This window comes from Sphaeramia orbicularis, chromosome 10 (genome assembly GCF_902148855.1).
Source record: "Sphaeramia orbicularis chromosome 10, fSphaOr1.1, whole genome shotgun sequence".
NCBI classification, from domain to species: Eukaryota; Metazoa; Chordata; class Actinopteri; order Kurtiformes; family Apogonidae; genus Sphaeramia; species Sphaeramia orbicularis.
The window spans coordinates 18,128,169-18,145,830 of record NC_043966.1 but is presented as its reverse complement, the minus strand read 5'-3'; the positions used below and the strand labels follow the sequence as shown (position 1 = coordinate 18,145,830).

Below are 17,662 nucleotides of genomic sequence, written 5' to 3'. Positions count from 1 at the left end.
TATCGCAGGCGAGGGCCGATTTCCATCCAGTTAGGCCTTGGTCCGCGGGCTGGACTATTTTTAAATTTTTTAAAAAAAATTTTAAGTAAAGCTGTGAAACTCTTGTCCACAACAGAGGACAAAACACATTGCTGGGTCTCAGGAGGTTATGGCCGCTACCACTGCTATAATAATACTAGCAAATTAGACTACTGGTATTATTATTATGTATTTTTATAATAACTATTATTTCCCCCCCTGACTCCCCCCTCTCTCTTTCCCACTTTCATTCACACTCCCTTCTTCGCCTTTTCCCTATCGCTCCTAATCAAGCTATATTGTTTTTAGTTGCTCTTTACATTTATTACCTTTTTCATTGTAATATGATGTTGTCATTGTTGTTATTTTTCATTACTCTGTCGTTTTTGTTTTGTTTGATTTTCCCTTTGTTTATGTGTTGTTGTTTTTCTGTCCACAATGTCTTGTTAACTATCACTAATATAAAAAAAAAAAGTGCTGCTCCAGACCCCTGTCCACATCCACATTCTCCCTTTGAACATCATTCCTTACATTAGTACCATTACTTCATGGTACCTAACAAAGCAGGTACACTCACTATTCCTGCAGAGGTGGACCTTACAGACCCTGTAGACCACATTGGACCTGAGATTGTGGACTCACTGTCCTCACTGGAACTGCTGCTGTCACTGTCTTGTAACGTGTGTGGAAATGACCAAAAATAGTCACTTGCCCGATAAAGGATTAAGCAACCGCCTCCTACATCCATGATCACGGTCTGTACACTGGTTTCTATGCAGGTGATCCAGTTTTAGCACATAGCGGTTATTTAACTCAGGCAACTACAATGTAAGTTCTGTTTCAAGCATCCAAACATCCGTCTCATTCTATCGTATTGTCTGAAACATCTTGGCATTTAGATTTAGAAGCTAATCCGTATTGGTCTTCCTCAAACCTGCAGTGTGAGTACAGAGACCTGCTGGCTCAGTGATGCTGATTGCAGCCCCTGAGTGTGACAAAAGTATTTCTGCCTTAACTCTCCAACTCTGAAAAGAAGTGATGGGAAAAATCCAATTTAGTTATCTCTGCAGCGCTCAGAACACAGAGAATGAGACAGTAGCTGGTGAGTCCAGAAGTGTGTCTGGGTTTACAATAGACTTCTTCGGCTTTAGTTCGCAATCTGAAGAAGGGGAGGGTGGGTTTTAAATGCAGTGGACCACTACTGCATCTGCATGTATTCAACTTGAATGAACAGGTATTACAAGAGTAATTCTTACCTTGACCAGGGGTTTGACTGGCCTTGGGTGCAGGCTTCTGTTGCTATAGCGATGCCCATGGACTCCATCTTTGTGTGCGTCGATGCCCGTGGGAACGTTGGGAGGAGTCAGCAGCAGCTTCCTCAACTGGTGAAAAAGAGAACAAAACTCAATTAGCATCACACAGCACATATTCACTTCAACATAAAGGCTAAGAGAAATGTGGAGGATGGCATGTGAGTCAATATCACACTGATGTCACCACAAATATTAAATTCAACGACAAAAACTAATAGGTAATTTTCTGAAACTGCAGTGTTTGTTTAAATCTGACTAAAACAAAGTAAAACTACAGAAACTGATGATCGTTCCTGAGTGGGAACAAAATTCTGGAACACTAAACAATTTAGTATGAGAAAAAAAGCAAAACTCTTGTCATCTGAATCTATTGGTTTTTGATGTTTTAAATGTTTTTTCTTTTTTTTTTTTCTCAGATTGACATTATTGGTATCTCACCTCAGAAGGAGAATTGCAAAAAAAAATTCACAATTTAGCATTTTGTGTCAACTGTTATATTTGTGCCCATATCTAGATTTGACTTTACTGTTGTTATCTAAAGTTCATTTTACGTTGATAATGACACAAACACGTTAACACATACTAATGTTAAAAAGAAGACAAAAAACTAACACTGAAACTCAGAAAAACTAACCTAAAACTAAGCATTTCTAACAAAAATATAAATGATATAAAGATCCAACTTTCTTTAAAGAGGATTCAAATTAAACTGAAATTGAAAACCAAAAGCTACTCTATCTGTAGGTCCATGCATATAAACACAAACTCATCCAATGTGTGAATTAAACTTCAAAACAAACGCAGAGTTTATGCTGACATGAAAGTGTCCGACATTTGCCTTTTTCAGCATTTCACTCCTCTGGTTAATCTCCTCTCCGTCCCCTGTTAACGCCCTTCAGATGGATGTTTGTACAAGAGAATAATGTGCAGCGAGGGCCAGGAGGTTATGATACTCTACATTCATCACATGACTAAAGCTGACAGCTACATGGCATATTCACGTTTTCCATTAAAGCGCTGGATTCATCCTCCTTCAGTATCACTTCTGCGCCTCCTTTGGTCCTCAGTCCTTCCATCTTCACCCTTCATGTTCATGACATTTCTCTCTCATCTCACCTTACTTGCTTTCAATCTCAGTTTTGCACATCAGTGCTTTCAAACCAACTCCATCCTTTCATCGATTTCATCCTTTGCTTTTCAACACAACCTATGGAAACTCTTTTTCACCTGCATGTTGTAGAAAAACATCCTGTAAGTTGAAATAAAGATGTTGCATCTCAAAATTGTGATAATCTTTTGTAGCTAATGACAGAACTGAGAAATACTGTCATTATTTTAAGGTGCCAAGTCAAAATCTGACATAAAACCTCAATCTTTTAATGAAGTTCCTCATTATTTCAAGACATTCAGTTCATGTTAAGAGATACTAACTCATTATTTCATCTAACACCACCTTTTTTCCATCACTTTAGCAGAGATGGGCTTCTATAGAGGCAAAGATTATGACACAAAAGAGAAAACAGAGTCAAACTCTCCCCTGTAGGGTATTACCTTTCAAATGCATATTAACACAAATGCTCCTCATTTCCAACTATCTTTTCATTTTTTTGCAATCTATTCATTCCAGTGTCTAGCTTCATGACAGGGCTATCAGCTGATATAAATCAGCTTAGGGAGAAAATCTCCCTCTAAGCTTTGCAGCGTTTGCTCCAGGAGAAGCCGATGTTGGAAATACAGATGTGATGGGAATGGGGATTGGAGCGCTGGGATACACCAGAGCTTCGTGAATGATTTACAGCAAGAAGCAATGCATACTGAGGCTCCATCTAAAGCATCCGCTCTGATCACCTGATGGTGTTTGTAAACAGACAGAAGCCTGGAAGGGATACATTAAATGGATTTCCTGATAAATGAATATTAACATTTATGGAGGGAAGTGTCATGAACAGTAATGCATGATAAATTCCATTTTTAATGCAGTACAGAAATGCAAAAGACTGTTTTAATTAAATAAAAATGCGCAGCTGTGTGCAGTCCATTCATTCATTATTTATTTATTTATTCAGCTGATATTTCTATTGGAACAAGTATGAAGCATCTAGATGAAAGAATTTAAAGACTATTATAATTTACACTGCCAAAAACATAGATCAGGATTATACAAAACGCAAACAACCACTAGGATTACAATAAAAGTACAAAAAAACAAGAAAGAGGAAGTTATTCATGACAATATGACTGGTCCCTCTATATTTCGTTTCAGATTTAGTTTAACCATCAGATCTATTATAGAGAAAAGACAAAAACTAAAAGTGAAAAATTATTAGAAGGCATGGAAACTACTGAATTTACAGCAATTTGCATGAGTCTGTAACTCCTTGGATTTTTAATGCTTCAAAATCTGTGTTTTTTTTTTTTTTATTATTCACTTGTTTGTTGTGGCAGTTTGTTCAGGGGATAATACCTCTGGTCCACACTCAAACATGGCAGGTGATGATAATGCCTCCTGCAATGGAACAGGAAAAAAAAAACAATTCCAATCTGAGTGACTGAAACCAACTGATGCAGTTACATTGCAGTGGTTGTGTCATGATTATTAGACATAGCATTAGACATTAACATAATACTAGAGGAAAACTATACTGATATTAGCTGCAATTATTTGTCTTTTTGGTTAATACTGTATTCTTCATTGCAATTTTTAAGTAGTTTTTGACTTTTTTTTTTTAACTTCTACATGAATGAGCAATATGATTTTTTTCACTGGTACTTTAAAGGGCTCATATTTTGCTAAACCGACTTTTATTAGTCTTTGGTTCATTTATTTGTGTATTTGGACCCTAACAGTTCATAAAGTTTGAATTTGAACCCTCCAGGTGCTGCAAAGCTATCTTTATATTCATTCCGGCAAAAATTGAGTGGATTTCTACAACTAGTTTTAATTCCTTCTTAATTTGTTATGTTTACAACTAGTTAAGTCACAACATTTGTACATACAGGGGTTGGACAAAATAATGGAAACACTTTCACCTCAAGATGATAATGCCCCAATCCATACAGCTAGAATTGTTAAAGAATGGCATGAGGAACATTCTACTGAAGTTGAACATCTCGTATGGCCGGCACAGTCCCCAGACCTCAACATTATTGAGCATTTATGGTCAGTTTTAGAGATTCAAGTAAGACGTCGATTTCCACCGCCATCGTCTCTATAAGAGTTGGAGGGTATTCTAACTGAAGAATGGCTTAAAATTCCTTTGCAAACAATTCACAAGTTGTATGAATCAATACCTCGGAGAATTGAGGCTGTAATTGCCGCAAAAGGCGGACCTACACCATATTAAATTATATTTTGTTGATTTTTTAAGGTGTTTCCATTATTTTGTCCAACCCCTGTATAAGGTCAAGACTTCCAACGAACATTTCTCCGAGTACGACAACTGTTGAGGTTGTAGTAAAAACTGAAAATATGTCCAAACTTCGAGCCGATTACCTAAACTGTTCACTTGTTGGTTGTATGAATGAATAGGGGTGTAAGAAAATATTGGTTCTGCAATATATCCTGATATTTCATTTCACAATACTGTATTGATATTAAAAAGTACTGTATCGATATTTTTAGGTATTTATTCAAATGCAGATATTGTGGAGGTTTATTTTTGTTTTGTTTATATTTTATTTATTATGATTTAACACTTTTATTAAATAATGTTAGTTCCTTTGTTGGGATTGCACAAAAATAATGTTATGATGTTATTTATGAACAAATAGAACATGAACATTTGAACAGTATCTTAAACTGTAATGTCTGTAAAACATGATTTAAGTTTTAACACAGAACATTTCATGATATAGCATTAGATCCTGTTGTTATCAAATAAACATGTGTTTGGTATTTGTGCATATTTCTGGTGTAATTCAATTCTTCAAGGAAATAATCATTTAAAAAAAAGAAACAAACAAAATATTGCCCTTTTAACAGTATCATGATATATCGTACCGTGATCCAAGTATTGTGATTTCTATCATATTGCCAGATTCTTGCCAATACTCACCCCTATTAATGAACTCAAGTGGCTGAAACGGACAGAGCAGCAAAGTCAACAACCTGGAAGGGGGTGGGGTCATGTGCATTTAAAGGGCCAGCGCTCAAAAATTACTCAAAAATAGGGTTGTGGAGTTGAATTAATGAAGAATTCAGACCCAAGTATAGCATTTACAGCTTATGTAGACCACAGGGGAATGTTTTAAAATGCATAATTCCATTTAAAAAAGCTAAATATCACCCCTTTAAGGTTTAGTCTTGTCTCTAGTCTCTAGTCCACACTCAAACATGGCAGGTGATGACAATGCTTCCTGCAATGAAACGTGGAAAAAAAAAAAAAAGCCAATTCCAGTGTGAGTGACTGAAACCACCTGATTGGGTTACATTGCAGTGGTTGTGTGGTGATGCTTCTGATCATTAGAACAAGTATAAACAACACATCAGAGCTGTAACTACAGAATACTACGTGGGTCAAATGACTGAACGGGAAAATGGTCGGCATCGCTAATGGGGCCACCGCGGCCCTTTGTGGGCGAGCCAGCTTGGCTCAGAGTGTGTGATGATGCTCCTGTGAGAGTCCCATTGAGGATAGTGAAGAGTGGACTGACGGTCTGTGTCTGTGTAACGCACTGAAAACTCTCCGACAACATCCGGGCCCCTCAAAGACTCTACTCTACCCTGGATCCGGTCCAGATCCACTGGCAGCATCAATAGAGGCCTTGTTCTTCATGGGACCGCACACAAAAACACACACATATAAAGACTGAGGTGCATTTGAAACCACAGTGGAAAGGCCGGAGCAGAGACACATGTACACAAATACAACAAACGCACTGACCACACAAGCAATACAACACACACACACACACATACACACACACACACACACTGACCCCTGAAGTGTCCCAACATGTCTGTGAATCTACTGATCAGCCTTTATTCAACTCTGCTTCTAATGTGGGATTAATTATGTGTTTGATGACTGAGTGTGTGACTGGTTCATGTCTGTGGACTGTGTGGCATTGATGCTGTTATTTTTACATGTGTTGTCTTGTTGTTTTTTAAATGAGTATCATTAACATGCATACAAATATGTATAATTTATCATATACTCAAAGTTTTTCAGTTTTGCCCTTGATTTAGTCTCACATTTTGGATTTCAACCTACTTTTAGGGAGTTTTTTGAGACAAATGTATGTAGTTTTAGATGTATTTTTTGACATTTATTTAGTTTTTATTTAGTTTTATTCCTAGTTTTAGTTAATTAGTTAGTTAGTGTTTTGGTACTATAATAAAAACTGTGATTTATACATGCATTTAAAGAAGAATGAAAGAAATTGTGATAAATGATTTCCAAAACCAGACAGATACAGGAGGAAAACCAGGCAAATATATATTTGATCTTTGTTTTGCTTCTAATGTGGGATTAATTATGTGTTTGATGACTGAGTGTGTGACTGGTTCATGTCTGTGGACTGTGTGGCATTGATGCTGTTATTTTTACATGTGTTGTCTTGTTGTTTTTTAAATGAGTATCATTAACGTGCATACAAATATGTATAATTTATCATATACTCAAAGGTTTTCAGTTTTGCCCTTGATTTAGTCTCACATTTTGGATTTCAACCTACTTTTAGGGAGTTTTTTGAGACAAATGTATGTAGTTTTAGATTTATTTTTTGACATTTATTTAGTTTTTATTTAGTTTTATTCCTAGTTTTAGTTAGTTAGTGTTTTGGACTATAATAAAAACTGTGATTTATACATGCATTCAAAGAAGAATGAAAGAAATGTGATTAATATGATTTCCAAAACCAGACAGATACAGGAGGAAAACCAGGCAAAAATATATTTGATCTTAGGTTAAACAATTATAATTATATTTGAGTAGTTAATACTTGAACTTCGATGTTCAGTTCAAGAGTTCTTCAGTTTCAAGTACAGTTATCAGATTAATGGACTTTTGATGTTCACTGTGAACCATTTACATAATACAAGGGAATAACTATGGTGATATTAGCTGCAATTCTTTGTCTTTTTGGTTCATATTGCATTATTTATTACAATTTTTAAGTCATTTTTATCTTCTATATCACAGGTGTCAAACATGCGGCCCGGGGGCCAAATCTGGCACGCCAAAGGGTCCAGTCTGGCCCTTGGGATGAATTTGTAAAATGCAAAAATTACACTAAGATATTAACAATCATTTTAGTTCAGGTTCCACATTTAGACCAATTCAGTCTCAAGTGGGCAGGACCAGGAAAATTCTATCATAAGAACATATAAATAATGACAACTCCACATTTTTCTCTTGGTGAATGTAAATATTTTCATGTATTTATACTAAAACAAAGTATAATTTCACAAAAAAGGTGAATAACCTGAACAAATATGAACATGAAACCTGAGAGAGAAGTATAATTTTAACACATTTCTGCCTGTTACTAAATGTTTTGTCTATTTGTAGATCCACTGTGATCTGTAAGTTATAATATACATGTGTAAATGATAAACTGAGGCAGAATACTGTTATAATTACACTTATTTTTTTCAGTTTGTTCATGTTATTCACATCTTTTGAAAGGATAGTTTGTAGATGAAAACCTCTTCATAATGTAAATTTACTTTTTTCACTCTAAAACATAGAGAAAACTTTGGAGTTGACCATATTTATATATTATTATGTTATGATTTTACTGTTTCGGCCCACTTCAGATCATATTTAGCTGAATGTGGCCCCTGAACTGAAATGAGTTTGACACCCCTGTTCTATATGAATGAGCAATATGACTTTTTTCACTGGTTCTTTAAGGTTTAGTCTTACTTTTCATGAATTATGAGTTTGGTTCACACAAAAACCCAATAACTGACGGAATAACAGTTACAAGTAAGAAAAAAAAACAATAAAAACAGTAATCTGATGTACAGATGTACAGACACAGCATGGACAGCGGGTCATCTGCAGTATCACTTCACACCAGTAGAGGGAGCCGCCACATTCAGGGCTGAACACACAAGTGACAGCAGTCATGTGACAGTAAACCACACACATACAAACACACACATCTGGCAGCTTCAGTAGAGTAAACAGTGTAATGTCATTACAGCAGGCTTTTCTGTGTGAGTGGATGTGAATGTCAGGATGCTATTTTTGTTACTGATATTCCACACAATGGAAACAGAGCCACGGATGATATGATACACATATAGGGCAAAGCGAAATATTCTGTTTTCTGTCAGGGGTCGTCAGATCACTGGAGCATCAGCTGGAAGAGGAGGGAGTGTCAAAAGAAACACTGCTGGAGTCGGTTAAAACTGTAAGGAGCAAGAGAATTCTAGTAATATGAGTGTGTAGAAGCCAGTTTCAGTCCGCTCTGATTCGGATGCATGTGGTTATTGATTCTTCTTCTAAAATAATGTAATATAATACAAAAAAAAGGGAAAATATTAAATGTATTCAAGCTACAATGAGATAAAATGGCTGTAGTTGTGTCCATTCATTTATTTCTGTTAACATTTTGCTATTTTTTGCTCTATCGTTATCACTACATATGGGTGGAGTTGCATTTGATACTTGTTAACATTACTCCTACGTGTCAGAAGTGACTGCTCGTTATATCTCAGTCCACGATGGACATATTGTCATTCATGATGTATTTTTCTATAAATATTGGTCCGTGCAGACATCAAAATATAGTTTCACATCTCTAGCTTTAAGAATGCGGGAATTCCTGATTTAAAACATTGTGGGCAGTTGTCATGACATCATGTACCACATAGATTTTTTGGCACTTGAAACTTAACTCACTAGTGTTTATTTATACAACACTGTTTCTAATAGTGTCTAATTTCTTGCTGTCATGAGGAGCTGCTAAAACTGATTTTCACTGGAAGTGTCTTTACCATGTCAGTGTCAGTGGATTCTTATTAACTGCAGTTTAAGTCTGTTAATTTCAACAACTGTATTAACAAGCACATCAGTGTCCTGGGTACTGAGTGGTTTCCTGTATTCCCTCTTTTTGTTTCATATCCAGATTTCAGTATCCTGGGTAAGACCATATCCCAGTTTTGAGAAACCTGGACACTAGCTGGAGTACATGTGCAGCTGTGGCCAAAAATTTTGGTGTGGATACAAATTTGGTTTTCGCACAGTTGCATATTCAGTTCTTTTAGATTTTTATGCAAAGAATTTGTGTCACTGCCACATTTTTTGGCCACAACTGTATACATGTTATAACAGTTTCAGGTTGTAGGTTAGTGTGTAGGTGCTAAATGACATGACAGCAATACAACCACAGTTTTAGCAACAGAGACGTTCAGTTTTAACCTCCTAAGACCCAGCTATGGATTTTCTGTCCACATTTGAGGAAAGAGAGTTTCACAACTTTATACAAAAAAAAAAAAAAGAAAACTGTCAAACACAAAGGACATTCCATAAAAAATTTAAAAACTGGATCTGAAAAAACTGTTGCATCATGATGTTTCCAATATAGGCACTTATTTAGTAAAAACCAAAAAAAGCTTGTACTTTGCTGACATTTCCTGGGTCTTAGGAGGTTAATTTTCTGCAGGAAAAGTATGAAATATACTTGACAGATTACTCTTGGAAAAAAGCATCCAGGTGTTAATCTGTTTAAGTCCATGGTGTAACAACCAACTGGACGTAGGTTTACCTAGTGGTGTCAGGCACAACAAACCCCGCCCCTCACATCGATCCAGCTGATGTCATCATGTCTATGCGTGTGCTGATGTCAGCATATCAGTTGCCTCTATATATGTATATATATATATATATATATATATATATATATATATATATATGCCAAGTTTGAAGTAAATTGAAACAAAATTGATGTTTTCGTAGACATTTGAAATTTTGTCCATTATAAGTAAATGGGAAAAAAAAGATTTCAAAAATTAATGAAAAATTTAAACTTTGACCTACTTTGGGGTAACAACATGAACTGTGCAACAAGTCAGGTCATGGTAGACACTACAGAAACAAAACTATGTAGATGAATATTAATTACTGCCATATATTCATCTTCCTCTTTGTCCTGTGTGGTGTCGGTGACAGAACAGCTGAAGGATGTGTTTACCTGCTGCTCTCATCTATCACTGGCAGTAAAAGAATAACATTAAAACAAATCTGCAATCAGATATTGACATTTCATAGTGTTAAATTTGCTATAAACCAAAGCTGCAACCTTTTCTGCAGCCACTTTAACTGTAAAGTAAGTATCAGCTCCTGAAATGTCAGATTAAATTACCATGTTGCAGCATAAACATCACAGATAGCTGTGGCAGTGATGAGTAACCAGGATACTGGGAAGTAGTCATCATAGACACAGGGATATGAGTATTTAGATTTCATTGTATTCATGTAAATGATTTATTCTGAATACGATCAAAAGCAGGATAATCCTCATAACAGGGATACTAGTTTGCATGTAAACACAATCGATGTTTTGGTTTGTATCATTAGATTGAATCAGGGGTTCCAAAACTTTATCATCTTGAGACCCAAAACAGAAGTTTGATATCTCCCTGGGACCTAAAACTACATTATATTAACTTCTAAAACTAGAATCTATGTGAATTTATAGTGTAAGATTCTGCACACCTCATCAAATATCTCCAAATACAACTAACACATTAACTGATTTCCAAAGTGTAGTAAACAAATAAACTAATTGCACCGTTTCGGATCTTATATTATGGATTTACATTTCATTGTAGTGTTATGTATCTTACTCTTGCAATTAGCAACACGATACAAATGGGTTCCCCTTAATTAAAACTGGGTTTCACAAATCCTAAGTACGTAAAAGGCAGCGCTGCAGGAATCTGTGAAACCATCCTTTAAATAAATATTCAAGACACATCCCAGATCCTCTGAGTATGTGGAATCATTTATTCTGTGTGGGATGTTGTAGACACAGGTCACAGCCTAAGCCTCAAGTATCACTTTAAAAACTGAAGCAAGTGGAGAAATTATCACTACAGTTGGTTTATGGAAATGAAACTGAATTACTTTTCACTCACTTTTCAGTAGGAGAAAACATTAATTAACCAAGCAGAACAAAATCACAGAGTTGTGGAAAAGTTCTTGTTTAAATATAGGTCCTTGTACTGTACTGTAAACAGCAATTTCTGTTGAAGGCGTCGTATTATCACAGTAATTGTTATAGGTGAATAGTAACAGCAGGACTAGAGTGGTTATTAGAAGTGTTAATGAATACGGAGATAAGCAGGAGTGTTTATGTGCTTCAGATTTGGGTGAGTGGGCATGGAACAGCGCCTGTTCCTAGACTTCACATGCTTCCCCGGTACGTGTCTTACATTTTCTTGAATAAAACTCTTGTGAAAATTTCTACGAAGTTCATGAGACGTTGCACAATTCTTAAGCTCTACTCCAAATAGTTGTGCAAGTTTGAACCTCTGAGCTGAATTTCATCAGTAATATGAGTGTTAAACTGTCACCAGTGGCTTGGATTGACCTGAAATTAAAGCTGAACCGAGTGAAATAAAATAAAATATATAGCTAAAACGTGTGAGTTTGGCCCCTTGTAAATAAAGGATGTTCAGCCTGTCCGTCTGTTTTAACTAACCTCTACCCTAATAACCCTAATCTTAATGACCTTCAGTGTCGTTCCTAACTCGACGGAGGCAGAGAATGAAAGGACCGGCAGGCGTAACTGATTAACAGGCCTGTGTTCCGTCTTATTTTGACACAAGCTGACTGATAACCAAGGAGGCTTCAAGGTTACACAAGGAGAAGGCGGTGATGTTTTGCAACACAACAGCGATGGCATCTGGACGCTTGACCTCTGAGTCCTGTTGAATCATCAGTTGTTTTGCGCTAAACAATACCTCCATGACATTTAACAAACTACAGCAACAAAAACCAGTTCTGTGTCCTGTTCCGAGGCGTGTTTGCCGTTACTATGCCAGCACACTCACAGTTCCCACTCTGGGACGTGGCATTTCTTCGGCCAAACTGCCCTGAAAGCATCTAAGGTCATCAGAGTCATTACAATTTCCACCACTTTGGAAGGAATGCCCCTTCCTCTAGTCATTTGTCTCTCTGATGCCAATCACATCCTGTAACCAGTATACATGCAGTCCTGAGGGAAAGTTACAGCTCACAGTACTGTCAAGATATTCTACCTGAGCTAAAATATAAGTCCGTCCGGCTAGTATTATTATCATAATCCTTTATTTAATGCCAGGATATACTGAAGTGAAAGCCTCATTTTTCAACATATCCCACAGAATACTGGAGGTTAATGGTAGTAAAAAAAAAAAAAAAAAGTCTGCTTAAGAAGTGCAAGTCAAATGCATTTTCAAGAGAGAATAAATGCTAATATAGAATTAAAACACAGAAGAAACTTTTCTCCAAACTCAGACTTTATCAGCTTTGACCATCTGTACTTGTGCACAAATGTGGGAAGTAGCAAAGTATGTATATTTCATTACAGTACTTAAGTAGGATTCGGGTCTGAACTTTACTTGAATCTTTATTTTTCCAATAAATTTTACTTTTATGTTAACACTTTAAAACAAATACCGTACCTACAACTCAAAATGAGCTTTTACTTTAGCATTTAATGCGGACCAACATGTGCAGATTGGGCAGAATTATGAGGTTTAGTCACAGGTTTTTCCTTATATTAAGTCTATTGACGAACATTATACTTATTTCTTGCATCAATAGATCAAAGCACTACTTGCTTCAACAACTTTAAAACTTTTCATTAGCTAAATATTTCTAAACACTTAAAGGGTAATGAACAGCATTGATTTACTACAAAAAAACAGAAGAAAAATAATGAAATATGACAAAAGGAGGTTTTCTGCTTGACAGTGATGATATGTGAAATGATCTTGGCTTTAATATTTAATTATAAAGTGAAAAAAAAAAAAAACTTCTCTCCACGATGATCATAATAATTACCACTCAGTTGCGGACATATCCAGTCACCCTTAACAGAATATTAAGTAAACATGTTTACATATTCTTGTGAGGCCTTTTGACTTTGCTATTCTGACCTTTAGTGTTGCAAAACAACCAACAACTCATTTTAAGTCTCCATAAATCTCCACTCCATTCAGTGACAGACTTTGTTTAGAGCACAACTCGGTGTGTAATTGCTAACGTGAAAGGCTCTGCAGCTCGGAGAATATTTATGCTGTAGGTATTCACACACTTGCTGTGACTCGAGGCTCTGCCAAACAATAGTATCTTTGTAGGCTGCCTCTAAATCACAGCGCCAACAAAAAGCCTGTAAGCAGCGAGATCATTTTTGTGTAAAATTTAAGTCAAATTAAGGAAGCGCGGTGGATTCATCTTGACAAGTGCAATAAGGCCGCATTACAGCAGTAATCATAAGTCGTTTATTACTCTGAAATAGCTTCCTCCTTCAATTAAGCCCCTAAACCGGGTGCAGGCCTGCATTCTTCTGACAGCTGAGTGAACTGCGGGGAAAGTAGGGCACAATATTCACTGGAAAGGGGATACGGCCAATTGTCGTTCCTGTGATAACGGGATGAACGGACTGAGGAGAGAAAAACAAGGTTTGTTCTCAGAAGTGTAGTTCAGGGAATGAAGGAGGGGCCCAGAGAAAGAGAGAGAGAGAGAGAGAGAGAGAGAGAGAGAGGCATCCAGCAGCACTGTGTGAAAGGAGAGCGAGAGCTGAAAACAAGCAAACACGCAGAAACTCAAGCACGTGTTGGAGAAAACACACGTGTGTCTATGGCCGCACTTGTGAGGACTTGTTGGTTAAATTTGAAGCAAATCATAATCTAGATTTTTCTGTTAGCTGTCAGTTCTCAGTTCTCAGTTGACCTTCATTTATAGTTGATCATCTCAATTTATGATTAAATAAATTGCTCCTGAATTTTAAAGCCTCTTTCTCATTTGGTTAAAATGATAGAATACGGGCGTGTCTGCACTCTTAAGTTTGGAGTAGTTTTTTGTAACGCTATGTTCACACTGCAGGTCTAAATGCTACATTCAGTTTTGTTTTGTTTTTTTTGCGGAAATCTGTTTTTTGTGTGTGTGTGTGTGGCTGTTCACATAATAATCTAAATATACCCTTCAAGAACACATGACTAAACACTGTGTTTATGGAAGTAAATATGGACTTGGCCAGTTTCTTCCTCCTCCAGCGTAGAATTGTGACGACTGTTGCATTCCAATGACATAAACTTGAATTTCTTGAATTTCCCTCGGGATCAATAAAGTATGTATGTATGTATGTATGTATGTATGTATGTATGTATGTATGTATGTATGTATGTATGTATGTATGTATGTATCTATCTATCTATCTATCTATCTATCTATCTATCTATCTATCTATCTATCTATCTATCTATCTATCTATCTATCTATCTATCTATCTATCTATCTATCTATCTATCTATCTATCTATCTATCTATCTATCTATGCGTCAGATAAAGTGTGACATACATTGCAAAACATCAGATATGTATCCGATTTAGGACCACATATGAAAGCGGCCTGGGTCTGATTTGAAAAAAAAAAAAAAAATCAGATTTGATTTGCTCAGATTGTCATAAAAAATCTAACCTTACTAAATACAAATAAAGTTCTTATGTTTGCTCCAAAGCTAATTACCTCCAGTATAAATTCTTCAGATATTATTTTGGTGAATGAAATGTCTGTCTGTGGAGTATAACACCACACACACAGAGGATGGGAGTGGATGAAAGGTTAGTGTGAGCCTCAGTGCTCCTCTGTTTTCCTGGACTTAAAGGCAGACTTTGAACCTTGCAGGCCAACAAGGGGAACATCAAGGTTAGCAAATGCGACTCAGATTAAGATACTGTGGAGAAAGAGAGAAGGAGCATGGGAAAAGAAAAGCACAGCATGGAGGGGCTGGGGGAGTATGGAGTGGGAGGGGGCGGGTGTCGTTTGAAGCATGCATTAAAGGATCCACTTCAACAGGCGGTGGTTTTTGAGCTGCGAGGCACTTCTGATTCACAGAGTAGTGACAAAAAAACTGAAACGTGAGGTGAAAATATCAAGGTGGGGGGGCAAGTGTTCAGATATATTGTGTAAGTGAGGTTAAAGAGACGCCTAGGGGAGAATGGAAATTACTGTTCAGATCAGCATTTCAATTTATTTAACTCTGCCTTCATGTCCAACAGTTTCCCAATCCCTTCCACCTCAGGCCTCCTTCAGGTCACATGAGGTGTATTTGGGATGGAAGTGTAACCCTCCACATGGAAAATGGGGTTCTTACCAGAGAGGGGTCCTCAGTCTCAGCCCCCACTGAAGGTCTGAAGTCCTTGGTGCTAAGAGGAAGATTGTCCTGCTCTTCCTCTTCCTGGTCAGGCTCCTCCCCCAAGGCGGGGAAGACAGAGAGCCCGCCCACTTCGGCGTCCACCATGCTGTCGAGGCTGTCTGTGAGAGCGGCGAGCAGTGCCGCATTCTCCTCTTCTATCTGCAAAGAGTCAAACACAGCGAGAACATGGATGAGAAGATGTGTGATTAGAGGAAAGTGTTCTGAAAAACATATTCCAAAATCTGATATGGGTCCATTTTGTTTAAAACGCGTGGAACAGGTCACCAATCCTGGTCCTCAAGGGCCGGTATCCTGCATGTTCTAGGTGTTTCCCTCTTCCAACGAACCTGATTCAAATGATAACCCTATCATAAAGCTCTGCAGAGGCCTGATAACGACTGTCAGGTGTGTTGGAAGAGGGAAACATCTAAAACATGCATGATACCGGCCCTCAAGGACCAGGAATGGTGACCCCAGTGTAGAATATGCAATTATTACCCTGCCCCCCTCCCCCCCCCCCAAAAAAAAAAAGGGGAGGCAAGTTGTATTGTTTTGGTTCCGTTTGTTTTTTGTTTAACACTCTAGCAGCAAAACTATTGGTTGAATTCATACCCAATTGGGTTTACAGATTGCCAATGACTCAGAAGAGATGTCATTACATTTTGGGAAAATTAGGTCAAAGTTCAAATTTTTTAAGAATTTTTATTTAAATTCTTTTTTTTCCCCCCATTTACTTATAATGGGTGAAATTTCAAATGTCTGTAGCAGCAAAACTATTGGTTGAATTCATACCAAACTGGGTTTATAATTTGCCAGTGACCCAGAATAGATGTGGTTACATTTTGGGAAAAGTAGGTCAAAGTTCAAATGTTTTAAATCTTTTTTTCTCCTATTTACTTACAAAGGGCGAAATTTTAAATGTCTATAAAAACATAAATTTTGTTTCAATTTACTTCAAACTTGACACATATATAAAGGCAATTGATATGCTGACATCAGCACACGCATAGACATGACATCAGCTGGATCGATGCCAAAATAAGCCACAATACGTGCGAGGGGCGGGGTTTGTTGTGCCTTGCACCACTTGTTATTATGGTTTTACTGGCTTTCCATGGAAATACTCTATATGTACATTCAGCTCTGTTGGTTGGACTCAAAACCAATAATACATCAGTTTTCAGGCTGGAGTAGAGATCCATGGCCAAAATTAAACCCACATCTCTGGTCAGAAGGAGTGACACATTTACTTTGACACGTATGAAGGGCAGGTTTGCATCGATCTAATGACAAAAGAGTAAAAATGCTAACAAAAATGAATGCTTTGCGTAGTTAAACATGATGAATAATGCATTACATTTTCATGGAATACCTTCCATTCAGCCATTAAGCTTGAAACACACACACTGAAATACAAATACCTAAACCAGGGGTGTCAAACATATGGATGAATTAGAAAGTGAAAAAATTACACAGAAGATATTAAAAGTCAAGGATATACAGCTCATTCTAGTTCCCAACTCCAAAATTTTAACAATATTATGCCTTTTACTAAATGTTTTGTGCCTTTGTAGACCCGATCTGTAGATAATGAGTTGAGGCATAATATTATTCAACAGTTTTGTCAGGTTATTCACATATTTGTCACTTTTTTTCTACTAAAACAAAAATAAACATTTGTATTTGTCATTATCTATAGCCTATTATGTTACTATTTTCCTAGTCCAGCCTATGGACCAGTAAATAGAGTGTATGTGCCCCCTGACACCCCTGGTCTAAGCCATATGTGACCACTCCCTGAAATCCTGAAAAGTTGTGATATAACAGCCACGATTGACTCATTTTAATTTTGACTCACAAAGACAACTGGAAAGTAACTATTGTGTTGTATTCTGCACTGCTGGTCTGGAAAATCCTGTCCTCCTCAGACTTTTGTCAATGCTGAATCATCTCCCAAAAATCCCCTGCTGCT

At 37.0% G+C, this 17,662-nt stretch overlaps 1 protein-coding gene across 2 annotated transcripts in view; it reads right to left on the bottom strand.

Annotated features, from left to right (window-relative positions):
- Positions 1-17,662, bottom strand: part of ppargc1b (peroxisome proliferator-activated receptor gamma, coactivator 1 beta) — a 142,420-nt gene that overhangs the window by 21,286 nt on the left and 103,472 nt on the right. For both annotated transcript variants that reach the window (XM_030144876.1, XM_030144877.1), the window contains exons 3-4: positions 15,649-15,849; positions 1,275-1,400 (exon numbers count right to left, since the gene is read on the bottom strand). In XM_030144876.1, the coding sequence (XP_030000736.1) occupies positions 1,275-1,400; positions 15,649-15,849 (327 nt within the window). The remainder of the gene's footprint in view (positions 1-1,274; positions 1,401-15,648; positions 15,850-17,662) is intronic.